Source organism: Pogoniulus pusillus, chromosome 33 (genome assembly GCF_015220805.1).
Source record: "Pogoniulus pusillus isolate bPogPus1 chromosome 33, bPogPus1.pri, whole genome shotgun sequence".
Lineage (NCBI taxonomy): Eukaryota > Metazoa > Chordata > Aves > Piciformes > Lybiidae > Pogoniulus > Pogoniulus pusillus.
The window spans coordinates 14,197,847-14,224,266 of NC_087296.1; the positions used below are offsets into that span (position 1 = coordinate 14,197,847).

Sequence of the window (26,420 nt, forward strand, 5' to 3'; positions counted from 1 at the left end):
GCCTGCCCTGCTCCTCCTGCCCCGCTCTGCCCAGGCTGCAGTGCCCGCCCTGCTCTTCAGGGGATGCTGCCTCTGATTGGCTGTGGCGGCTGTCACTGTGCCTCTGATTGGTTCTGGGGGCTGTCAGTCTGCTCCGGCTTGGGGCCCGCCCTTCTGTAGCGCCCAGGGCAGCTGTCAGGCAGCTCAGTCCCACAGCCTCTGCCTGCCCCAGAAGGGCGCTGGAAAGTCAGGCTGAGGGCGCAGCTGCCCTCCTGGTCACTTCTCCAGCTCTCAGACAATCAAACCTTCCACCACCCCTGTTACAGCTGCCAGAGGAACTCTCTGCTCTCAGAGAAATGCAGCCTGGGCTTGGTTTTCTCCTGCTGCTTCTGCCTTCTAATTGTGTCCTGCTGGCTGCAGAGCCAATTCACCACCTCCTTGCTGCTGGAGGCTCTCACACAGTCTGCCCAGGGCTGAGCCTGTGCCAGGCTGTGTGACCCTTCCCCACACAAAAGCTGCTCCATGCCTTCAGGTACTCCTGGCACCTTCCTGGCCTGTGTTCTAATGTCCCTGCAGCCTGGAGAAAGGGACCCAGGGAGCCTTCAGCTGCTGGGGCAGGTGCTGGGGCAGCAGCGGCGCAGGCAGCAGAGCGAGGAGCTCCCTCCCCTCTTTGCTTCTCTCTGAGCAGTGCTGAACCTGCCATACACTTTTGGCACACTCAGTTTTCTGTGCCACAGGTTTTGGGCAGGACAGAAAAATGCCATTTGTGACTTCTCAGTGGTACCCAGCGAGAGGGCAAGGTGCAATGAGCAGAAACTTGAGCATAACAAGTTCCATCTGAACATGAGAAGAGACTTCTCCACTGTGAGGGTGCAGAGCACTGCAACAGGATGCCAGGGGAGGTAGTGGAGTCTCCATCTCCGGAGACTTTCAAGGCCTGCCTGGAAGTGTGACTTTCTCTTGGCAGGGGAGGTGAACTCAAGGATGTTCTGAGGTCCCTTCCAACCCCTGCTGTTCTGTAGTCCCCTTTACTCTGCTCTCTTGAGACCCCACCTGGAGTCCTGTGTGTAGTTCTGGAGCCCCCAGCACAAGCAGCACATGGAAGTGTTGGAGCCAGTGCAGAGGAGGCCACCAAGATGTTGAGAGGGCTGCAGCAGCTCTGCTCTGAGCACAGGCTGAGAGAGTTGGGGCTGTGCAGCCTGGAGAGGAGAAGGCTTGGAGGAGACCTTGGAGTGGCCTTGCAGGATCTGCAGGGGCCTCCAGGAGGGCTGGGGAGGGACTATTGACAAGGTCATAGAATAGAATCATAGAATCAACCAGGTTGGAAGAGACCTCTGAGATCATCCAGTCCAACCTAGCACCCAGCCCTGCCCAACCAACCAGACCATGGCACCAAGTGCCTCATCCAGGCTTTTCTTGAACACCTCCAAGCACAGCCACTCCACCACCTCCCTGGGCAGCCCATTCCAATGCCAATCACTCTCTCTGACCACAACTTCCTCCTAACATCCAGCCTGGACCTACCCTGGCACAACTTGAGACTGTGTCCCCTTGTTCTATTGCTGGTTGCCTGGGAGAAGAGGCCACCCCCCACCTGGCTACAATGTCCCTTCAGGTAGTTGTAGACAGCAATGAGGAGTTATAGACAGCAATGAAGTCTGGGAATGGCAGGAGGAGGAGGAATGGGTTTGAAGTGGCAGAGGGGAGATGGAAACTGGGTGTTAGGAAGAAGTTGTTTGCAGTGAGGGTAGTGAGAGACTGGCACAGGTTGCCCAGGGAGGTTGTGGAGCCCATTCTGTGCTTCTGTGCTCCACAACCTCCCTGGAGGTGTTCAGGACCAGGCTGGATGAGGCCTTGAGCAACCTGTTCTAGTGGGAGGTGTCCCTGCCTGTGGCAATGGGTTGGAACTGGCTGAGCTTTGAGGTCCCTTCCAATCTAAACCGTTCTAGGATTCTGTGATTCTGTGCATGGTGCTAACAAGCTCAGAGCCCATCACAGTGAATGCTGTCAGAACTGAGTCTTCTCCTTCTGCTGCCTTATTTTCCACCTGCCACTGTTGAATTTTATCTGCTGGTCTGTTGGTTGTTTTTTCCCTGTCACTCAGGTCCTTCTGCCGCTCTTCAGTCTATGTCTTCAAGTGCCTTCAGTAGCATCAGCAGATCTGCCCAGCCAGCCATGCTCCTCCTTCCACAGCCTTTGCAGTGCAACTGAGATGGATAAACTCAGCATTAATAATCTTTTCCACCTGAATCCCTGTACTTCTGTCTGGCCTCCTTTGCTGTCTCAAATGGTTATCCATGCTGGGACCTTCCTGCTTATCCCCTCAGATGATATTCACTGAGAGCCTTTGAAGGGTACACGATGAAATCTCCTCTGAAGTTACACTCTTCCAGCTGGGTTTCCTCTGTCCTCAGGCTTGAGGAATGCTTCAAAGACCTCAGGATTTCATGAAGGATTACTGCAGTTATTTCTTCCTTCTTGGGACACCTCCCACCAGCACAGGTTGTTCAAAGCCTCATCCAGCCTAGCCTTGAACACCTCCAGGATCAGGTGTCCACAGTTTCTCTGGGCAACTTGTTCCAGTGTTTCACCAACCTCATTGTGCAGAACTTCCTCCTAATGCCCAATCTAAATCTCCTCTGCTCCAGTTTCAAACCATCATCCCTCATCCTATTACCACAGTGCCACAGGAGACCCTCCCAAACTCTCCTGTAGTCCTTTCAGGTCCTGGAAGGATGCTCTAAGGTATCCCTGGAGCCAGGCTGAACAGCTCCAATTCCCTCAGCCTGTCCCCATAGCAGAGGATCATTTTTGTGGCCTCCTCTGGACCTGCTCCAGCAGTTCCAGGTCCTTTTTGTGCTGAGGACACCAGAACTGGAGGCAGTGCTGCAGATGAGCTCTCAGCAGAGCAGAGCAGAAGGGCAGACTCCCCTCCCTTGACTTGCTGCTCACACTGTTTTGGATGCAGCCCAGGATATGGGTGGCTTTTTGGGCTGCCAGTGACCATTGCTGGCTCATGTCAAGCACCTCATCCACCAGCACTCTGAAGTCCTTCTCCATAGGGCTGCTCATGATCAACTCATTACCCAGCCTGGATTTGTGCTTGTGTGGCATTGCTCTGACCCAGCTGCTGGACCTTGCACTTGGCCTTGTTGAACTTCAAGAGCTTGGCTGGGGCCCAGCTCCCCAGCCTGGCCAAGTCCCTTTGCTCCAGCATGTCAGCTGCACCACACAGCTTGCTGTCATCCACAGACCTGCTGAGGGTGCCTCAGTCCCTCTGTCCATACTCTGTAACCTCTAACACAGCAGTCTGAGACAGATGCCCTGCCACTGCCCATAATGAATGCTCCCAGTGGCATGATGGCCTGGACTCCTCCTCTGAGGCCCTGCAAAGTCTGTCTAGCTTTCATGGAATGGCTTTATCTTGTTCAAGCCCTCCTGCACCCAGAGAGTGCCCTCTGAGCTGCCTGTCCCTTGGCAGCACCAGGCTGGCACACACCCAGCTTGGACAGGTCTTTGAGTTTGTTAATTACAGTTCTGGTTTTTGCTCTGGGCAAGAGCTACTCTGAAGCCTCTGACCCCAAGCAGCTGCTGCTGCTGGCTTCTCTGAAGGGTTTGCCTCTTGAGCCACCTAAGACAGAGCACAGTGGCTCATTGCCAGAGGGGCTGTCACCTCCACTGGCTCACTCAGAGAGGCAGGAAGGCAAAGCAAACTCAGCTCAGTGTGCTGCAGCCTCAGGCTGCTTGGGTTGCTTAGAAACAAACCCCCACAGATCGTGACCTTTGCTCCAGCTTGTCTCCATCCCTCTTGTTAAGGCAAACACAGCTCCAGCCAATGGACTTCCTATGTAGTGACAAACACTGCTCAAGTCAATGGACTTTCTATGCAGTCGGCACTGTCCTGGAGAGCTAATTTATCTAGTGGCATTACTAATTAGCTAAATGAGACCGTTTGCCATGTTCTTAAGCATCAGAGGCAGGCTACCAGTAGAAATACAGCAGCAGTGTAAGGAGGAATTGCTGTCATGCCTGTCTAGCAGGAAAATGAAGTGATGAGGCCAAACTGTGCTGGGTAAAGCCTCCATTGCATGTAGAATCCTAGAATAACTTGGGCTGGAAAAGCCCTTTCAGCTGATCCAGTCCAAGCATTCTCTAACACTACCAAGTCTGGTGCTAAACCACATCACTCAGCACCACATCTCTGCCTCTTTGAAACACCTCCAGGGGTGGGGACTCAACCACCTCCCTGGGCAGCCTGTGCCACACTTTGAGAAGCCTTTCACAGGATCACAGAATGACAGAATGTTAGAGGCTGGAGTGGACTTCCATCGAGTCCACCCCCCCTGCCAAAGCAGAAACAGCCAGGGAAGCCTGCACAGGAAGGCATGCAGGTGGGTTTTGAATGTCTCCAAAGACAGAGATTCCACCTCTCTGGGCAGCCTGCTCCAGGGCTCCAACACCCTCACTGTAAAGAAGTTTCTCCTCATGTTGAGGTGAAACCTTCTGTGTTCAAGTTTGTATCCATTGTTCCTTGTCTTATTACTGTGCACCACCAAAAAGAGACTGGCAATGGAGAAGTCTTTCAATGAAGAAATTTCTTCCAGTGTCCAACTTAAACCTCTCCTGGAGCAACCTGAGGCCATTTCCTTTTGTCCTGTAACACAAGCACAAGCCAGTGTTAGAATTGGCTCTCTTGCAGTGTCCATCCTGCTTAAAGCAATCACCAGCTGTCATCTTTGCACCTAAAGGCTGAAGGAAGGTGATTCTGAACTGTAAGCATTTTAGCACAGCTTGTTTAAGCTTCTCCACCTAACAGAGATGGACACCCAGCCACAAAACACAGCCCAAAACTTCAGCCAAGGAACAGAGCTCCAGAAATGTTCCAGGTCTGTGGCAGCTGAACACATATGCAGGTGAAAAGAGGAAATGGGAATCCTTAATTCTTGAGGTCACCCAATCTGCTTTGGTCAGGTTTTCAGTTGCCTCACCAGGAACATCAGTTTCTCCTGCAGCCATATGGGGAATGTTAATTGGTGATCTTTGGTTATTTCTGTGTATCAAATGTTGCCTTAGCCACATACATAGCTTAGGATGTAAAGAATTTCCTTTTAACCAACAAACCTTTGCTTTATTCAAAAGCTTCTCTCTCTCTCTGGGTCAACCTTACCTCAATGCCTTTAAAAACCAAGCTGCCTTTTTGCCACAAGTTCATGAGAAATAGAGCAGGACAGAGAAAGAGCTCAAAAGCTGCAGTAAAGAAGTTAAGGTAAGCAGAGGTAAGCTCATGTGCATCAGTGTCACACAGGCCTCACCCGAGGGCTGCTCCTGCCGTGGCTCTTAGCCCTTCTGTTGGGTTCCCAGGCCCTGTGACAGCTACATGGAGCTCACCTCCCAGTGCCCCTGCCCACAAACACCCTTCACTTCTTGGCACCTCTGAAACCTGTGGCTACAGCCAGCAGATGCAGGAGCCACAGAGGCTGTAGGGCTCTTTGCCCATCCTCCAGATGCTTTTTGAGAGTGAGCATGAGTAGAGTAAAATAGAAGAGAATCAAGAATGCACTGGGTTGAAAGGGATCCTCCAAAGCCATCTTGTCCAACCACCCTACAGACAGCAGGGACATATCTAACTAGTGCAGGTTGCTCAGGGCCCCAGCAAGTTTATCTCTCAATGTCTTCAGGGGTGAGGCCTCCACCACATCTCTGGGTAACCTGTCCCAGTATTTCACCACCCTCATTGTGCAGAACTTCCTCCTGATGTCCAACCTAAATCTCCCCTGCTATAATTTCAAACCACTGTCCCTCATCCTGGCACTCCCAGCCCTTGTCAGAAGTCCCTCCCCAGCTCTCCTGAAGCCCCTTCAGATACTGGAAGGCTGCTCTGAGCTCTCCCTGCAGCCTTTGTTTCTCCAGGCTGAACAACCCCAACTCTCCCAGGCTCATAGGAGAGGTTCTCCAGCCCTCTGATCATCTTTGTGGCTTACTCTGGGCCCTCTCCAGCAGGTCCATGTCCTGCTTTTGTTGGGGCTCCTTGACTCCCTGTGGGGAGTCCTTTTTCTCAGGCAGATTGTATTAAGTTGCTCCCATCAAAGCAGGAGACAAGAAGAGTCCAGGTCCCTCTGTGCTAGTTTGAAGCCAGCTGGAGTGTTTTGGTGAGAAGAACTAGATTACAGGCTGTGAAAGGGAAACAGTGGTGATGTCTGCTGCACTCATAGGCTTGTAGAAGAGCAAGAATCCAAGCACAGGCAAGGCAGATGCTCTCTGTCTGGGCTGTGGGCTGCATTTCTCTAACCTAACCTGATTAATCCACCTGCTTCCTAACCCCCCTGGCCAACCCTCCGTTCTTCCCTGGGCACAAGGCAATGCCTGGGGTAAGGTAGAGAGGGGTGGGAGAAGGTGGAAGGGTGGTTGGGAGCCCCTCCTGGGCACTCAGGTTTCTGGGAGGGCTGCTGTGTCTCTGCATTACCTTTCACCTTGTCTATTCCTGTATCTGACTGTATCTATTGTCACTATCTGCTTGTGCACTGTGCTGAGCTGTCACTATAAAGCTGCATTCCATTTCCAGAGCTGCTGAGCCTAGTCTGGGTGATTTCCAAGGTGGGGAGGGGGGCTGGGAACACCCAAACCATCACACCCTCATGCCTCCCAGCTCCAGCTCCCTTGAGGTCTCAAGGGGAAGGGGCAAGCCCCTCTAAATACCCAACTCATTTCCCAAAATAGCATTGCCAAGGTGTAGGGATGGGTTTTAAAACAAAGGCTCAGTTCCTTAATGTCCTTGTGATGGATCCTGCCTTGCCCACATTAGAAGACTCTGTGACCATATTCTTGCTCATGGAGCACTGCCTCAGTCTGGCACAGGTGAGGAAGTGAAGCTGCTACAGCTCTTTGTGGGGAGGAAGGGAGCAATTCTCCTGCATGCTGTCTTTCTCCCACCTTCTGAGCTTTCAGTTACTGCTGGGCTGTATCTCCGTGGTCAAAGCTTTCAGTTACTGTTGGAAGGCAGCATCATAAATCTTTATTCATTAATGTCAACACCAAAGTAACGTTTGCCTCATCACAGGGTGGTGAAAGCTCCTCTGGCAAGGGCAGCAGGGACCTCTTGCTCTTTCCAAGGGTTTACAGCACCTCCTGAATGGCAAATGCAGCCTTGCTGCTGTTACTAACAACAGAGATCAGGAATGCCAACACGATCCTACTGACTGCTCAGTCTGAGGGTGAATTCAAATAGGAGCAGCAGACTTAGAGGGATGGGTACAAGGACACTGCACTGCTTGCTGTTGGCCTGTTCACTGCCAACCATGGATTGCAGTTCCTTACCTGGGATGCTTTGGGAATCTTCCTCTGGGGGTGACCAATCTGCCTGCTGGATGGGGTAGTGTGGTGAATAGTCCTAAAGGACATAAAAATGGGCTTAAGCATGTCCTGTCTTATTTACCTGCCTGTCTGCATTGCGGGAAAACAGGACAAAGAAACCCAGGCAGCTTAGTCTCTTTGCCTGAGAGGGGTTGCATGGGGACCACGCCTGTCCCAGGGTAGCAAATGCACCCCCATTTCTGTGGAGGACAACAGCCTGTGGGTTCTGCCATTTCTGTGTCTGCTTGGGTGATTGCCAGAGGTGATTGGGTGATTGTGTGGCCAATGAGACCATGAGGCTCAGCCGTTACCGTCTAAGTGGGGGTGAACAGGGGCAAAGGGGCTGGCTGCTGGGTCACTCCTCGCTGGTCTGACCGCCTGCCGCCTCAGCCAGCAGCGGATTTGCACTTTGCAGCCCACGTGGAGTTTGCCACAGGACTTCTGTTGGATATTTTCTTGCCTATGTTTTTGGGCCACGGCCATTAGGACTAGTGAGTATTCTCCTTTCTTTGTTCAAGTGGTGAATGAAGCTGCCAGACTCTCTATCAAAGACATTTCCTGAAACCTTGCAAACTTCCACTGTGCACAGACATTCTGTGACATAGTTCTGCTAACCACATCCAAGAGCTTGTGTGGAGAGCTGGAAATAAGTTTGGGGGAATTATTTTGGGTATATTAATAAATATTTCATAACTTTTAAATCTGCCTCATTGCATTTCACCCCAAACTCAGACTTCAACTAGTCCCATTTACGGCAGGTAGGAACCATGCAATGGTGATGAGAACCATCTCCTGGAGCAGCAGTGCCACACAGACAGGATCAGTGGTGCCAGCACCTAATGAGAGCTCCTTTTACACTATTCTTTGGGACTGGGCCCAGGCTGCTGATGAGCAGGAGTTGGCTCAGCTGTTGCATTGCCTTTCACTCCTGCTGCTCTTGTCAGCTAATAATATTTCTTCCTGCTAACCATTCCAGACAGCCCTTTGCCAGATGCCCATGCCTGTCCCAAGCCATGCTATTGCTCAGAGCACCAACACTGCTGAGGCTTCTCCACTGCTGAGGCTACCTGCATCAGAGTTAGCACCAAAACCTGAGGTACTTAGACAGGAAGCCTGACAGTAGCTGTTGCAGTGTCCTCCCTGTGCCTACTCACCATCATTCTGCAGCCCTAAACATTGCCTGTGCCTGACCTTCCCTGTCATGTCAGCCACACTAAATCGAGGATACTCTGCAATGCTGCTGGAACTGATGCTCTGTAATGAGGAACACCTCAGGAGATGCTTGAAAGCAGCTGGAGAAGGCAGACAGAAGCTGCATCTGAAAACAGTGCCCTGTGTGGGAGGCCAAGTAACGCCCCTGCTGTGTTTGGAGGAGAAATCTCTGCCTGCAGGTGATAGAGTCTGACATATCAAGGGGCAGACATCATCTGTGTCTCCAGGCACATCTGAGGACATCACAGCAAGCCTGGCAAGCAACTGATTTTTCTCAAGTGATCATAGCATCATAGAATGGGTTGGGCTGGATCATCCAGTTCCAACCCCCTGCCATGGGCAGGGACACCTCCCATCAGCACAGCTTGCTCAAGGCCTCATCCAACATGGCCTTGAACACCTCCAGGCAGGGGCATCCACAGCCTCCCTGAGCAACCTGTGCCAGTGTCTCACCACCCTCACTCTCAAGAACTTCTTCCTCATCTTCAGTCTCAACCTCCCCTCTTCCAGCTCAAAGCCATTGTCCCTCGTCCTGTCAGTCCCAGCCCGTGTCAAAAGTCCCTCCTCAACTCTTCTGAAGCCCCCTTCAGGTACTGGAAGGCTGCTCTAAGGTTGCCCTGAAACCTTCTCTTCTCCAGGCTGAACACCCTCAACTCTTCCAGCCTGTCCCCATGGGGAGCTGCTCCAGCCCTCTGATCATCTTTGTGGCCTCCTCTGGGTGCACTCCTGCACGGTGCATGGCTAAGGGGCTGAAGGCTTTTGTCACCAGGGAGAGAACAGCTTCATTACTCTTTTTCTCTGAGTACAGACGCCAGGTGCAGCAGTGAGGCACCTCCTGCTCGTACCTAATCCTTTTTATCAGCTCCATGCCATTAAAGATCCAAGCTTATTTCAGATGCAGTTCAGCTATAATAGCTGTGTCTTGCACCACTCCCTGAGCACAAGGTGCTTGGGGAAAAAAAAAAGGAAAAAAGAAGCAAATCTTATCTAGAATAATTGGTACAATTCTCAAACTCAGCTTGATATTGCGTGCAGAGATTCATAGTTTTGGAGCTAAATGTTCCCTCTCATAGCCCTTTGCTAATGGGATGTAGGAAAGCAGAAGATGATCTCTCTGTATTGTTTAGTCCAGAAAAATTGATATTCAATTCCAACCTGAAAAAATGGCATGATAAAAATCTCCCCCTGAGGTATTGCATCTGCTTTCAAATACTTTCTGAACCAAGCAAATACACAAACCACTGTTTTTTTCCCTCCTGCTTTGAGCAGCCTGTAGGGTTTATTTTTGGAAGGGTTCTTCTTTCAACTTATTAATCATTGGAAGTAATAAAAATTTTGCAGGTCATACTAGATCCAGTCCTTCAGCACTCTGTTCTTAATACCCTTCCAGTTCCACAGATTTCAGTGGGTTGCAGAGCTTCAAGTAACTGGAACAGTGTTGATAGTTCTTTGGTGCCATACACAGAACTGGGACTCCATATGCTGGAATACAAATGAACACTTATGGCTCTCTGCTGAAACAGTATCAAGAATGAAAGGCAGTAAAACGTCACTTATGTCACTTAAATGAGTGAGTTATGGCTACAACAAGCTGAGGACTACTCTGAATTTGTAAATACATATTGTTGTTCAGAGAAAAACTGTACTGGGATTGCAAAGGAGGGGCTTTAATCTTAGCTAGTGCAAGCTTCATTTGAGGAGTTTAGAGCACTTCAGTTAACTTTTATCTACTCCAAAGCAGGGTAATTGTTATTACCTGCATTTGCTTTTTAAGTAAGAAACACAGAACAGGAGGGGAAAATGTGACTTGGACAATAGCCCCAAATTGTTTAAGGTTAGTCACATGTAAAGGAGTGAAAAGTCCTGAGACTAGAACTAGTTAAAGAGCAAAGAGCATTATTTTAACAGTGGAAAGCAGAGTAGCTTACTGCTTCTGCTTTCTGGAGCACGTTTGCTGAGTTGGGTTTTTGTTGTTGGTTTTTTTTGGTTGTTTTTGTTTGTTTGTTTGTAATTTCTCACTGTAAACAACACCAAAAAAAAGAATCCAGATTGTTAACTTTCTGGGGTGTTAGTGTAACAGGTGAGAACTGCTCCTGAATATGGTATGGTTGCCTTTCTGAGGGTGTACTTAACAATCTGCAATCATGTCCAAAGATAATCCAAGAATATAAAGTTATTTGTAACTGTGATGGTTTGGGAATTACCCCACACACACACCACTGTTATGAAATCACCCAGACTGGACTCAGATGGCTGGAAATTAAGGAATGAGGGTTTGTATTTGCAGCTTAGCACAATGTACAATCAGATATTTACAATATGTCACCAATCTATATAGCTATATACAGAAATATGCAGCTTTAAAGGAGTAATACAGAAACCTAACTTATCTCAGAGTATGCCTTACATGCAAGGTGAGTTTGGAGGATTGGCAAGAGGGGTTAGAAGCAGAAGGATTAGTTACACAGAAGCAGCCCAGGGAGAAACATGGACTCCAACAGAGACACATACACTGTCCTACAGAGATTTGTGTTCTTGTTTTTGTAGATCTCAGCAAGCTTATGAGTGGAGTGGACATCACCAGTGTTTTCTTTTCACAGCCTGTAGTCTGATTTTTCTCACTAAAGTATTCCAGTTTCCTCAGACTAGCACAGCAGTCCCTGGAGGTGTTCAAGAAAAGCCTGGATGAGGCACTTAGTGCCGTGGTCTAGTTGATTGGATAGGGCTGGACTGGATGATCTTGGTTGGATAGGTTGGACTGGATGATCTTGGGAAGTCTCTTCCAGCCTGGTTGACTCTGATTCTATGACAATAACAGTAAAACAAGTAAAAGTTGTGAGTTGTTGTTGTCTTTTTTTGTTTGTTTGTTTTTTTAAAGTCAATTACATCAACTCTCTGTGACAGAATTTGCTTTTGGCTGTGTCTGTATGGTGGCAAAATCTTAGTATTGGTAAGGCCCTCCCTGTATGCATGCAACATAAGATTGAACATTGCAATATAAAAGAGATGATGGCATCTAATATGGTGTGTTCAAGTCACACACTGGTTTAAAGCCTGTTAGGACCACTTCTCAAGAGAAAAGAAAGGCAGGAAAGCAGGAAGGGAAAGAAAGGGAAAGAGAGAGAGAGAGAGAGAGAGAGAGAGAGAGAGAGAGAGAAAGAAAGAAAGAAAGAAAGAAAGAAAGAAAGAAAGAAAGAAAGAAAGAAAGAAAGAAAGAAAGAAAGAAAGAAAGGAAAGAAAGAAGAAGGAAAGAAAGAAAGAAAGAAAGAAAGAAAGAAAGAAAGAAAGAAAGAAAGAAAGAAAGAAAGAAAGAAAGAAAGAAAGAAAGAAAGAAAGAAAGGAAAGAAAGAAAGAAAGAAAGAGAAAGAAAGAGAGGAAGGAAGGAAGGAAGGAAGGAAGGAAGGAAGGAAGGAAGGAAGGAAGGAAGGAAGGAAGGAAGGAAGGAAGGAAGGAAGAAAGGAAGAAAGGAAGAAAGGAAGAAAGGAAGAAAGGAAGAAAGGAAGGAAGAAAGAAAGGAAGAAAGAAAGAAAGAAAGAAAGAAAGAAAGAAAGAAAGAAAGAAAGAAAGAAAGAAAGAAAGAAAGAAAGAAAGAAAGAAAGAAAGAAAGAAAGAAAGAAAGAAAGAAAGAAAGAAAGAAAGAAAGAAAGAAAGAAAGAAAGAAAGAAAGAGAAAGAAAGAGAAAGAAAGAGAGGAAGGAAGGAAGGAAGGAAGGAAGGAAGGAAGGAAGGAAGGAAGGAAGGAAGGAAGGAAGGAAGGAAGGAAGGAAGGAAGGAAGGAAGGAATCATAGGACTCAAATGCTAGTGCAAAAAATGGAAATTAGTTAAATGATTAAAATAGTTGAGCTACAGAATGTGATAAGTGCATTTTGGAATTTGTAAAGATAGGAGTTAGGCCCTCTTGGGCCCAGCAATTGCTTGGGCTTCTTTAATAAGCCATCCTTGACACAGTAAATTCTTTGCTAGAAGTTGCTGTGGCAAGGATCAGTGCTGGGCCCAATCCTGTTCAATATCTTTATTGATGATCTGGACGAGGGGATTGAGTTTGGCATCAGTAAGTTTGCAGATGACACCAAGCTAGGAGCAGCTGTGGAGCTGTTGGAAGGGAGGAGAGCCCTGCAGAGGGACCTGGCCAGGCTGCATGGGTGGGCAGAGGCCAATGGGATGAGATTGAACAAGGTCAAGTGCAGGGTTCTGCACTTTGGCCACAACAACCCCAAGCAGCACTACAGGCTGGGGACAGAGTGGCTGAGAGCAGCCAGGCAGAGAGGGAGCTGGGGGTGCTGATAGAGAGTAGCTGAAGCTGAGGCAGCAGTGCCCAGGTGGCCAAGAGAGCCAATTGCATCCTGGGCTGGCTCAGGAGCAGTGTGGGCAGCAGGACAATGAGGTTCTTCTGCCCCTGTGCTCAGCACTGCTCAGGCCATACTTTGAGTGCTGTGTCCAGTTCTGGGCCCCTCAATTCAAGAGAGATGTTGAGGTGCTGGAACATGTCCAGAGAAGGGCAACAAAGCTGGGGAGGGGCCTGGAACACAAACCCTATGTGTAGAGGCTGAGGGGGCTGGGGGTGTGCAGCCTGGAGAAGAGGAGGCTCAGGGCAGACCTCATTGCTGTCTACAACTACCTGAAGGGAGGCTGTAGCCAGGTGGGGGTGGCCTCTTCTCCCAGGCAACCAGCAATTGAACGAGGGGACACAGTCTCAAGTTGTGCCAGGGGTAGGTCTAGGCTGGATGTTAGGAGGAAGTTGTTGTCAGAGGGAGTGATTGGCATTGGAATGGGCTGCCCAGGGAGGTGGTGGAGGCACCGTCCCTGGAGGTGTTGAAGCCAAGGCTGGCTGGGGCACTTAGTGCCATGGTCTGGTTGATTGGACAGGGCTGGGTGCTAGGTTGGACTGGATGATCTTGGAGGTCTCTTCCAACCTGCTTGATTCTATGATTCTATGGCTCACCCAAGTCCCTGCCCCACTGGAGGTTTGAATGGGGTTCAAACTGTTTTCCTTCCCCTCCGCTTCTGGCTCTGGGGGTTTAGAATGTGGAAAGAAGTAGTGGTGAAGTTCAAACCCCCACCCCCGTGGGGCTGGATGGGGAAGAGCAAGTCACCCCAGCATATATGTAAATGGCAACTGGATACACTGTCTAGTGTGTCTTGAGGGGGACCTTGAGGGGTGTCTGAAGAATGGTGATGAGAAACCGAATGGTCCCAGCTGTTGGACCGACACATCCTGACTTGCTGCTGCAGACAGCTTCTCTGTGCATTGCTCCATGATCAGTGCCTATGGTCCTGACACACAGCACATCTGAAGTTACATCTTACAGCTGTTCAGAACCCAAAGCTCAGTAGAGAAGTCAGCTGTGTGGCTGCTAAGTAGGTCATCTGTTGGGAACAGATGTCCTCTTCATCTGCACTGCTTGCCAGTTGGCTTTCACCTGTGATGCCCTAAACGTCCCACTCTGCCTGTCTCAGGGAGCCTGTGCTAACACATGAGGGTCAGGAATCCTCCACTGATTATTCTCAAAAGGTCTCCTGAACCTACGCTAAAAAACCTTCATGTGTTGGTTTCTGGTCAACAGGAAGCTGATCTGCCCTTCCAGTGCCTCCAGGGATGAAGCAGGGAATCTGGATAATGACAATGTGAATTATTAGAAGTCATTATTAGATAATTTGAATTATTAGAGGTCTTTTCCAACCAAAACAACTCTCTGGTTCTATGAACATCATCTGGGTTTGCTGTGGTGTTGGCTTCTGGACCATATATTTAATTCCTTTTGAGGCTAAGACTCTTAAGTTTATCAGTTTAAATTTATCATGGAGTAGTTAGTGCCAAGGAGTGGCAGAAAGAAAGCTCTGCACTTTGGTGGTGGCACCATTTAGGGTCTCAGAGCCACACATGCCTGCTTTCACTACAGAAACCAATTAGAGCTAAGCAAGCTGTGGTTACTTCCATAGTGTGGGACTCATTCTTGAGCCTTGATAGGCTCCACAAGTGGTAATTCTTGCGTTCATATTTTATTTGTATATATAAAGAGAATACCTCCCATACCTGAAGGAGCTACAGAAAGGTAGAGAGGGACTTCTGACAAGGGCTGGGAGTGACAGGATGAAGGACAATGGCTTTGAGCTGGGAGAGGGGAGAGTGAGAGTGGAAGTAAGGAAGAAATTCTTTGCAGTGAGGGTGGTCAGACACTGGCACAGGTTGCCCAGGGAGGCTGTGGAGCACAGAGGCTTTGGTCACATTCTGTGCTCCACAACCTCCCTGGAGGTGTTCAAGGCCAGGCTGGATGAGGCCCTGAGCAACCTGGGCTGGTGGGAGGTGTCCCTGCCCATGGCAGGGAGTCAGAACTGGATGATCTTTCAGGTCCCTTCCAACTCAACCCATTCAATGATGCCATGACAGTGACAGCTCTCGGAGTTAACTAACTAAAGGGGCACACAGAAGTTCATCCACACATTCCAAAACACCCCTGGGTGCATCACATATCAACACAAGCAGCTTTTCTCTCACCAAGTGCAGCCTGGCAGCATGCCATGGCCATCTGCAAACACCACTGCACAGAGGCTTACAGGCCTTGGACAGGAGCCTCCACTGCTTTTCACTCTAGTTGGAGGTGTTGAACCAGGACCAGAATGGGAATACAGCATTGAATGAAAGCAGACAGAGTCTTCATCCAACTGGAAACAGCTCTAAACAACAACTGCCAGGGATCCAGGGCTGGGTTCAGCTCCACTGCTGAGATTTAGTTCTCGGGAAAGGAAAAGAAGTCAAGGGTCTGGTTGCAAGACAAACCCCATGCACCAGAACAGATTAAGTGCTGACCTGCTGGAGAGCAGCTCCATGGAGAAGGACCTTGGAGTCCTGGTGGACAAAAAGTCATCCATGGGACAGCGATGTGCACTTGTGACCAAGGCCAATGGGATCCTGGGATGCATCAAGAAAAGTGACCAGCAGGGCAAGGGAGGTTCTCCTGCCCCTCTACTCTGCCCTGGTGAGACCACATCTGAAGGTCTGTGTCCAGTTCTGGGCTCCCCAGTTCAAGCAGGATAGGGATAGACTGGGGAGAGTTCAAGGGATGCTGAAGGGCCTGGCACAGCTGTGTGAGGAGGAGAGGCTGAGAGCCCTGGGGCTGGGTAGCCTGGAGAGGAGAAGGCTGAGAGGGGATCTGAGCAATGGCTACAAATACATGAGGGGTTGGGGGCAAGAAGCAGGGGCCAGGCTCTGTGCAGTGCTGTCCTGGGATAGGACAAGGAGCAGTGGACACAAAATGGAACCCAGGAAGTTCCAGTTGAGAACATGAGGAGAAACTTGTTTGGTGTGAGGGTGCAGGAGGTCTGGAGCAGGCTGCCCAGAGAGGTTGTGGAGTCCCTTACTCTAGAGACTTTCAAGTCCCACCTGGATGTGTTCCTGTGTGCCCTGCCCTGGGTGACCTTGCTCTGGCAGAGGGGTTGGACTCAATGATCCCTGGAGGTCCTTTCCAACCCCTACCATTCTGATTCTACACAAAGTAAGGTTAAATAGGGTGAAATGATTTTGCTGTGTCTTACCAGCTGGTGGCCTTCCCATCAGCAGAGGAGCTGAAATAGAACTCAGTTAAACACCAGAAATCCTCCCTGTGCCTGCACCTGGCTGTGGTCAGGTTTGTTTTCAGCAGGTGAAGGCTTCCTGCCCTGCCCTCGCCTGTGGCCAATCTTGCATTTGTTGCTCATCATCCTCAATAGGTCTCCGCACGTATTTGAAGCGATCTCTGAGGGCCCTTTTCCAGAGCAGCTGCATGGTGGGAGGAAATCCTTCATCAAAACTGCTCTTCAGACATTTGCCCCATTCCTAAAGCAGCTCACTCAGTTTTCATACAATCAGTAAGGTTGGAAAAGACCTCTGAAATCATCAAGTGCAACCTTCAACCCGACACCTCCATGACCAGTAGAAGTGCCATATCCACTCATTTCTCCATCACCTCCAGGGATGGGGACTCCACCACCCCCTGGGCAGCCCATTCCAATCCCTGATCACTCTGGTGGCAAATAAATTTTGCCTCATCTCCGACTTAACCCTCCTCTGGCACAATTTCAGGCCATTTCCTCTCCTTCTGTCACCTGAGACTAGGGAGAAGAGACCAACCCCCACCTCTCTGCAACCTCCTTTCAGGGAGTTGTGCTGAGCAATGAGCTCTGCCCTCAGCCTCTCAGTTTTGTCTACCTATTCTACACACAGAGATGTTTGGCCCTAGCAGAAGCTGACTGATAGGCTGGCACCAGCCTGCTGGTGGCTTTGGGTCTGAGGGAAGCACAAACACCTGTGCTATGGGACTCTGAGAGCTAACCTGCAGGTCTGCTGCTGCTGGCACCACTTGGTAGAGATGACAGTAACTGAACCTAAGGAGTGGGTTTGTTGACTCTAAGCAGAGCTGTCAGTGAAACCACAGCTTGGGTGCTTTGATGGCATCAGATCATGAAACTACCCAGTGAAGCAGAGCAGCTCACTGATGCCACAGAGAAAGGGCTTTTTTGGAGAGGACTTCTTTTCCCCTGCCTCTGGCTGGTTGGTAGTTGTATGATTATCACACAAGGGAGCAGAAAGACAGGGCGGGACATCTCCTGGAGCAGGAAGCCTCCAGACACACTGGACCAAGTGTATTACTCAGTTGAACTCAAAATTGTTTAATTCAAGGATCATTCCAGTAGGTCCTGGAATTTGGGAGACTCCTCAAGGCATGCAAATTGCAACTTAAAGGCAGCTCTGCATTGTAAATAGATCCAATCCATGTTTAATGGAGCAACCAACCCCTTAGTGAACCACAGAACTGATGAGGTTGGAAGAGACCTTGGAGCTCGTCCAGTGCAGCCACTGTCCCAGAGCTCACAGCCCCACCACTGCTGCTAACCACTGCCACTCAACCACCTCCCTCAGCACCACATCCAGGCAGCTCTGAAACCTCTCCAGGGGAGGGGACTCCAGCAGCTCCCTGGGCAGCCTGTGCCTGGGCCTGAGAACCCTTGCTGGGAAGAAACTGTTCCTAATATCCAACCTGACCTTCCCCTGGCACAACTTGTGGCTGTTCCCTCTTGTCCTGTCACTTGATGCCTGTGAGAAGAGCCCAACCCCCACCTCATTGCAACCTCCTTTCAGGCAGTTGTAGAGAGCAATGAGGCTTCCCCTTAGCCTCCTCTTCTCCAGAATGACCAGGCCCAGTGCCCTCAAGCTGCTCCTTGTAGGACTTGTGGTCAAGACCCTTCACCAGCTTGGCTGCTTTTCAGGAACTAAGTAGAACTCCCTCGTGCATCTCTGCCCAAGGGATGCCCAGCTGGGCATTCCGGCCAGGACTCTGCCACACTCACTGCCAACCCAGAGAGCTGCTGCTGAGCCAAGGCTGCCAAACGTGTCTGCAGGCAAGCCCTGCCCTTGGGAACGCTGAGAAGCTTGGTCAGACCCTCCAAAGCCACTGCTGCTTTGCTGGTATTTTAAGGCTGCTGAGAAACAAGGAAGGAAGAACCTTCTCTGAAGCATTCCACAGATGTCAGAATACTTTCAGGATGATCCCAGGATCTAGGAGCAGCTGACAATTTCAGCAGCCCCTGCCTTCAGCTCTGCACAGTTTCTTTGCTTGGCTAGAAGGCATTTTTGCTTATTTTTCCACATGAAAAATGACCCCTCCAGAGCTCGAGATATCAAAGCTCACAGTGTTCAGCTGCTTCATCCCCCTGGCCTCGGCTCAATTAAGAGTTTTAACTAAATCTATTTCTCTAATAGGATTCTCACCAGCTTAGCCAGATCCCTTCTCATGTAGCTCTGTGATGGATCAGGCTGGGAGCACACACAGTTATGTGGTTTCCCTAGCAGGGAATGCAAAGCTCTGCAGAAGGATCTGTCCAGGCTGGATCAATGGGTATGAGGTTCAGCAAGGCCAAGTGCAGCACCTGGATCACAACAGCCCCATGAAATCCACAGGCATGGCACAGAGAGGCTGGAAAGTTGCCAGAAGAGACCTTGGGGGTGATGGTTGACAGCCATCAGAGGATGAGCCAGGGTGTGCCCAGGTGGCCAAGAAGGCTACCAGCATCCCGGTCTGGATCAGCAATGGTGTGGCCAGCAGGAGCAGGGAAGTGATTGTGTCCCTGGACTGGGCACCAGTGAGGCCATATCTTGAACCATCACTCCAAGAACAATATTGAAGGGCTGGAGCATCTCCAGAGAAGGGTCTGGAGAACAGGGCTGGGGAGGAGCAGCTGAGGGCCCTGGGGGGGGGGTGTTTTGGAGGAGGCTGAGGGCAGACCTCACTGCCCTCTATAGCTCCCTGAAAGGAGGCTGCAGTGAGGTGGGGGTTGGGCTCTGCTCCCTAGTCTCAGGTGATAGGAGGAAATGTCCTGAAATTGTGCCAGGGCAGGGTTAGGTTGGAGATAAGGAAAAATGTCTTTGCTGTAAGAGTGGTCAGGGCTTGGCACAGGCTGCCCAGGGAATTGGTGGAGTCCCTATCCCTGGAGGTGTTCAAGAAGCCTGTGGCCATGGCACTTGGGGACAGGGTTTGATGGGTGTGCTGGGTTGAAGGTTGCATCTGCTGATCTGAGAGGGCTTTTCCAACCAAAACAATTCTATGATTTCATGTTCTAAAAAGATTTCTTTGGTAACATTTTTGAGCTGATAACTTTATTTTCTATCAATGACACACACAGAGACAGCCCAACTGCTGCAGGAGGATTTACAGCGCTTGTAAAGCAGGAAGATTAGTCTGTGTCTGTGTGACATAGGAGGGCAGGGATTACACACAGATTAATGCAGCAGTGTACTGGTGACTAATGACCTGGTGTGCAGTGGTTACATAAACCAGGCCCACGGGCACAGGGCACACAGGATTTCATGGGCACCATGGCACTGACTGGCAGCTGATGCAAACGCACCCGGGGAGGAGGGTGGCTCCTCTCTTTTCTTTCCTCTTCTGTTCTTGTCTGGAGATGAGAGCATTTTCAGTTTCAATTGAGATGAAATAGGGGCAGTGACTCTTTCCAAAGGATTGGTTACAACCCTTGTAACAGGAATAAACAGAGCTGGGAGGGCATTTGTGAGTGTCAGGAAACACTGTCAGGCCAATTTTCTTCTGCCTGCAGCAGCTGCCACCTTGGGCTGTTTGTCTGACACTGCCTGCACATGCTGCTTTGAGTCAGCGAGTCACAGAACCAGTCCAGTTGGAAAGGACCTTTAATATCATCAAGTCCATATGCTGACCTGACACCATCATGGCCATTAAACCTCTCTTCCTGAGCCACGAGGAGAAGAGCAGGAGTGGCAGAAACAAACCACAACTGCTGCAGTGCAGTCGACAACAAAATGCTCCACTGCAAATAGCACAAACGGAGCTGGAACCAGAGGTTCTGCTTTGCCTGCATCCGGCGCTGGGCCAACAGGAGGAGCACTGCCTCCTGCCCTGTCTGCAGAGGGCACATGGAGAGGCTGCTGTACTGGGGGGCACAGGACTGTGCCTTCCAGGAGTACCTGTGCGGCCTGAGCGCTCGCCAGCGCAGGCTGCTGGCTATGGAGCAGGCTCGGTGCCGGCCCCAGAGCCACAGCTACAACCTGCGCAGCCGAGCGGCTCGGGAGCCTCAAGGGCAGCAGCCGGCAGGGGCTGGCAGCGGCAGCAGTGCCCCGCGGCAGGGCTACCAACTGCGCAGCCGCTTCGTGCCCTTCCGGGGCTGAGCCCCTGCGGGACGGCACCGTGGGGGTGGGGTGGGAACGGTTGGGATGGGGTGGGAATGGCGTGGGAAGGGTGGGGCTGGGGTGGCATCCTGTTGCAGTGCTCTGCACCCCCACAGTGGAGAAGTCTCTTCTCATGTTCAGATGGAACTTGTTATGCTCAAGTTTCTGCTCACTGCACCTTGCCCTCTCGCTGGGTACCACTGAGAAGTCACAAATGGCATTTTTCTATCCTGCCCAAAACCTGTGGCACAGAAAACTGAGTGTGCCAAAAGTGTATGGCAGGTTCAGCACTGCTCAGAGAGAAGCAAAGAGGGGAGGGAGCTCCTCGCTCTGCTGCCTGCGCCGCTGCTGCCCCAGCACCTGCCCCAGCAGCTGAAGGCTCCCTGGGTCCCTTTCTCCAGGCTGCAGGGACATTAGAACACAGGCCAGGAACGTGCCAGGAGTACCTGAAGGCATGGAGCAGCTTTTGTGTGGGGAAGGGTCACACAGCCTGGCACAGGCTCAGCCCAGGGCAGACTGTGTGAGAGCCTCCAGCAGCAAGGAGGTGGTGAATTGGCTCTGCAGCCAGCAGGACACAATTAGAAGGCAGAAGCAGCAGGAGAAAACCAAGCCCAGGCTGCATTTCTCTGAGAGCAGAGAGTTCCTCTGGCAGCTAACAGGGGTGGTGGAAGGTTTCATTGTCTGAGAGCTGGAGAAGTGACCAGGAGAAAGAAAGGAAGGAAAAAGTCTGCTGAGGGATGTTAGAGAGACACACCCCTGGGGCATCCAGGAACCCCAAGCCTAGGCACAGCTGCAGGGAAGGACAACTGCTCCCTCAGCCTGACTTTACAGCACCCTTCTGGGGCTGGCAGAGGAGGCTGTGGGGCTGAGCTGCCTGACAGCCACCTCTGCTCCTGTGCCCTGAGGAGCAGCACAGGAACGGCTGCGGCCAAGCAGCACTGCAGCAGTGCACCCAAGACCAAACTCCTCTGTTCCAAAGAGCACAAACTGAGCCGGCAGAACCTGCCAGCACCGGTGGGACCTGTCCTGGGGGCACAGCTGAGCCTCTTCTGGGCCCCCAGGGGCTGCTGAAATCCAGAGACAGAGACCAGAGACACTTTCTGCACTGCCTGCCCTGGCAACCACTCTCGGAGCCGCAGCTGCCTGGGATGGCACCGCTGCTGCCATGGGTGCGGGTGGCCCTTGCGAGGTCACAGAGACGCCATGGCAGAGCTGTGCACTGCTGCAGGCAACCTGCCTGTGCGTGGCAGGGCAGGGCAGGTGCCATGGCTGGGGCTGCTGCCATGGGTGCGGGTGGCCCTTGTGAGGTCACAAAGGCAGCCCCTGGCTGCATATAAAGGTGGGGGCAGGCTGCGGTGGGCTCAGACAGAGCCTCAGGGTCCCACTGCGAGAGCAGCAGAGAGCCTGAGCTCTGGAGGCAGCAGCAATGTCTGCTGGAGACGGGGAGCAGAGCGGCTGTGGTGCCAGCCAGGGCGGCATGGGGCAGGCAGCAGAGCCAGAAGAGCCCCTGTGCGCCATCTGCCTCGGCCCTCTCGGCAACCCAACGGCCTACGTGGATGGCTGCAGGCACTCGTTCTGCTTTGCCTGCATCCGGCGCTGGGCCAACAGGAGGAGCACTGCCTCCTGCCCTGTCTGCAGAGGGCACATGGAGAGGCTGCTGTACTGGGGGGCACAGGACTGTGCCTTCCAGGAGTACCTGTGCGGCCTGAGCGCTCGCCAGCGCAGGCTGCTGGCTATGGAGCAGGCTCGGTGCCGGCCCCAGAGCCACAGCTACAACCTGCGCAGCCGAGCGGCTCGGGAGCCTCAAGGGCAGCAGCCGGCAGGGGCTGGCAGCGGCAGCAGTGCCCCGCGGCAGGGCTACCAACTGCGCAGCCGCTTCGTGCCCTTCCGGGGCTGAGCCCCTGCGGGAGGGCAGGGAGGGGCTGGGGGGGGTGGGGGTGGGAATGGGGTGGGAACGGTGAGGGGTGGGGGTGGGAATGGTGGGGATGGAGTGGGGGTGGGGGTGGGAGCGGGGTGGGAATGGTGGGGATGGGGTGGGAGCGGGGTGGGAATGGTGGGGATGGGATGGGGATGTAGGTAGGCAGATTGGACCCTGGACCGTGTGAGGAGCTGGAGAGAGGAGGAGAAGAGCAAGAGGAACAGAAGTGAAGACTGCAGGAAGAAGATCAACCACTGGATCAGGTTGAGCAGAGCCGCATCCAGGTAGGAGGCTTCCACCACCTCTCTGGGCCAGCTGTGCCAGTCTCTCGCCACCCTCACAGTTAGGAACTTTTTCCTCCTAATGTCTAATCTCAGTGTCCCCTCCTCTAGCTTGGATCCAGTGCCCCCAGAACCTGACAGCCTGAGAAGTCCCTGCTCAGCTTTCCTGTAGCCCCCCTCAGAGACTGGAGTCACCACAGGAGGTGGTCAGGTATTTTCTCTGCAGGGCTTGTTTTATTTCCCTCCCTCTTCCATCAGCGATCCCATTCGGTGCTTCCGTGCTCCACAGCCTCCCTGGAGGTGTTCAAGGCCAGGCTGATGAGTCCTTGAGTGACTTGTGCTAGTGGGAGGTGTCCCTGCCTATGGCAGGGGGTTGGAAGTGGATGAGCTTTGAGGTCCCTTCCATCCCTTCTGTGATTCTAGGAAATCTGTGGCCGTGGCACCTGGGACATGGTTTAGTGGCCGTGGTGGTGTTGGACTGGTGGTTGGACTGGATGCTCTTAGAGGGCTTTTCCAACCCAAGCAGTTCTGTGTGAACTGTCTGCAAAGAGAAACTCTTCATAACTTGGGAGGAGAGATTCTGGTGCCAAAACCTCCTGATCTTTGATAGGCCTTCAAAGTGCTTCTCCAACCACGTTAACCAAAAAGGACACTAAAAATGAAGCTCTCATGGTGCTGATTGCAAATGATCATTAAAAAGTAGTTGTTTAGGTGACTCAGGAGGGAGTCATAAATGTGTACTTGTTTAAAAGACAGGAAGCTGCTGGAGAATGATGACTTGGTAACCATGCAAACCTCTCTCTGCTCTTCTGCTTGCTTCCTCTGGTCTGCTGCAGATAGATGTGAGACACAGAAGATCCCAATGGGCTCAAGCTGTCTTCATTTCTGTAAGTCCCTGCTGCTTCTTCCGTCCCTCCCTATGAGCTCATATCCCCCCAGGTGACTAATATTTTAATCCATTGCTTGCCCTGCTTTGCTATTTCTGTAGAAATTAAAGGCTTTTCCCTTAAAACCAGATGACAACAGCCACATTAGGGGGGCCTCATTGCTGCCTACAACTAGCTGAAGGGAGGCTGTAGCCAGGTAAGGTTGGTTTCTTCTCCCAGGCAACCAGGGACAGAACAAGGGGACACAGTCTCAGGCTGTGGCAGGGCAGGTCTAGGCTGGATGTTAGGAGGCAGTTCTTGCCTGAGAGAAGGATTGGCATTGGAATGGGCTGCCCAGGGAGGTGGTGGAGTGGCTGTGGCTGGAGGTGTTGAAGCCAAGCCTGGCTGGGGCACTTAGTGCCGTGATCTGGTTGGTTGGCCAGGGCTGAGTGCTAGGTTGGGCTGTCTGAGCTTGGAGCTCTCTTCCAACCTGGCTGATTCTATTCTTCCCATTCTATCCTATTCTAACTGGGTGTTTTCTGTGCCTCTGCAATGCTGCTCTCTAATCTCTCTTCCTCAGAGCAAGCCCAGCCAGACCTAAAGAGCTTGGCCAATTGATCATCTAACCTACTTTTGACAGTCATTATTCCTGGAGATTTTATAATTGCACTCAGCACAGTTCAGAGCTTCCTTCTCCAAACTACACCTGAAGTTGTTTCATTGTGGCTGTAGTAATTCAGCTCTCCCACTGTGCCACAGCAAGTTACCTAAGAATTGATCCCAGGCAGCAGACTCAGCTGGGGAGCTCAGTGCAACGGGACCTGCACCTGGAGAGTTCCTCTAGAGGATTCCTCCTTCACTGAGGTGTTTTGCAATAGTCTAAACTAATCCTCATGAAAATGCCAGTTTTTTTTCTTCCCTTAGTCATTACTTCAGGGATCTGAAGTCTCACAGGCTTCATTTCATTGAGTAATTTTGCAGCTTAGGAAATAGAGGAAAGGAAAACTCTGCTGGCATGTAAAGTGCCCACAGAAAGACTTCCACTACAACTGGCAGCTGAGTTTTCTACAAAGCACATAAAACTTGAAGCTAAGCTTTCTGAAACAACAAAAAAAGGGAGAGTTAATGAAAGAGGCAGAGGCAAAGAATTCTATACTAAAAGGAAAGAAAAGAGAGAGGAGATGGAAGGGTGAAAGAATGGGACCCTAAAGAAAGGAAAGAAGGGGGAAACGGAACAGGACCCCAAAGAGGCAGGGAGAAAGCAGTGAAGGGCAGTCAGGGAAGAATGAGCACAGTCTGCACTACGAAGGGGAGAGGCAAGCACCAGAGGAAGCTGACAGGGTCAGGAAACAGATGAGGCTCATTCTTCTGATTGAAAAAGTTTCTCTTACTACTAATGGAATACAAAATCCTTCAGGAAACAGCTTCGCCATGAGGTGATCCCAGAAGCAGCACTTGGAAACACAGGACACATCCCATGCACATCAGCTTGGAGGATGAGTTAGGTCCCCAGCATCTGGGCCAGCAGCGATGTGGGCAGCAGGAACAGGGACAAGACTGCCATGTGCTTAGCATTGGTGAGTCCACACCTTGAGCACTGGGTTCACTTTTGGGGTCTTCACTCCAAGAAGGACATTGAGGAGCTGGAGCAGGTCTAGAGAAGGGCAACAAAGGTGGGGAAGGGTCTGGAGAACAGAGCTGGGGAGAAGCAGCTGAGGAAGCTGGGGGTGGTTAGACTGGCGAAGAGGAGGCTGAGGGCAGAGCTCATTGCTCTCTACAGCTCCCTGAGAGGAGGCTGCAGTGAGGTGGGGGTTGGGCTCTGCTCCCTATCAGGTGATAGGAGAGGAAATGGCCTGAAATGGTGCCAGGGGAGGGTTAGGTTGGGGATTAGGGAAAATTTGTTTGCTGCAAGAGTGGTCAGGGACAGGCAGAGGCTGCCCAGGGAGGTGGTGGAGTCCCCATCCCTGGAGGGGTTCCAGAAAGGTGTGGCCATGGCACTTGGGGAGATGGTTTGTGGCCATGGTGGGGCTGGGTTGCTGGCTGGGCTGGATGCTGTTAGTTAGAAGGCTTTGCCAACCTCTGACTCTGGGGGTCCATGAATTGCTACTAAATGAGCCCAGTCCCATTGGCAAAGAGGTATTTTGGTGATCTCTGCAAGCATTACAGGTGTCTTCTGCCTCCTGCTTTTCTCAGGCTGAGTACAGGACCTGCCTGGCAAACACTCAAGAGTCCTCCCATTCCCAGTGGGAGACTGCTCTGAGGAGGCAGATCATGGGCACCACACGCTGGGAGAAGCTGCTGGCAGTGTTCTACTCTGAGTGAATCACTTCAAGACATTAAAGAGAGTCCAGGCTGGGGATTACCTTTGGCTTCTGGTGCTTATCTACGATGAAATAAAGGCCAATTTGACAATGAAAGAGGGAGAGAAGCACAGGCAGAGAAAAGGGAGTTCTAGCACCACCCATGTGCAGCTCAGAGGCCTGCATCAGTGCTGTGCAGAGCAGTGTGAAGAGGGAAGGCAGAGAACCATAGAACAGAGTGGTAGGGGTTGGGAGGAACCTCTGGAGATCATTGAGTCCAAGCCCCCTGCCAAAGCAGGGTTGTCTAGGACAGGTCACACAGGAATGCATCCAGGTGGGTCTGGAATGTCTCCAGAGGAGGAGGCTCCACAGCCCCTCTGGGCAGTGTGCTCTCAGGCTGGCTGTGGGATGATGATCTTGGAGGTCCCTTCCACCTCCAGCCACTCCAGGATTCTATGGTTTCATATCTTCTCAGTCCTGCACGCCAGGGACTGCTCTGCTGGTTGGTGTTCTGAGCTGATGAGTGCAGAGCTGTGTGCAGGCACACAGGTGAGGATCCCCTCCAGCCTGAGTGCCTGCCAGTTGGTGCTGCGCCTGGGCAGGGAGCGGCTGGCCCAGCTGGATGGCTGCGGCACGGCCCTGGCTGCGCTGCTGGCTGCCTTCCACCTGTTCCACATCCCCTGCCCCGCAGCATGCACCACACTCTGCACTGCCTGCAGTCCCTGCTCTTTGAGGGGGGGCCCACCGGCACTGCCCACCCTGGCACAGAGTGGGCAGCAGGCACCTGGCTGTCCCTTAGCGCTCCCGGGAGCAGCTGATGTGGTGTCAGAGTGAAGCCCT

General features: G+C 51.6%; 1 protein-coding gene and 1 long non-coding RNA gene across 5 annotated transcripts in view; one reads left to right on the forward strand and one right to left on the reverse strand.

Moving 5' to 3' along the window:
* Positions 1 to 16,116: 16,116 nt before the first annotated feature.
* The window catches only part of SAMD3 (sterile alpha motif domain containing 3), a 35,533-nt gene continuing 25,229 nt past the window's right edge, over positions 16,117 to 26,420 (reverse strand). Inside the window, 2 exon segments of the mRNA XM_064170126.1 lie at positions 16,117 to 16,231; positions 16,233 to 16,297. Of these exon segments, the coding sequence (XP_064026196.1) occupies positions 16,117 to 16,231; positions 16,233 to 16,297 (180 nt within the window).
* LOC135189738 (uncharacterized) lies at positions 22,299 to 25,697 on the forward strand. Of its 4 annotated transcripts, none has more exons than XR_010308254.1 (6): positions 22,299 to 22,417; positions 22,526 to 22,625; positions 23,255 to 23,301; positions 23,403 to 23,497; positions 24,698 to 24,857; positions 25,474 to 25,697. It is a non-coding gene; the product is annotated as an uncharacterized LOC135189738 (long non-coding RNA). The 4 variants fall into 4 exon arrangements; XR_010308252.1 differs by having other exon boundaries at positions 22,300 to 22,417; positions 23,251 to 23,301; XR_010308253.1 differs by lacking the exon at positions 23,403 to 23,497 and having other exon boundaries at positions 22,305 to 22,417; positions 23,251 to 23,301.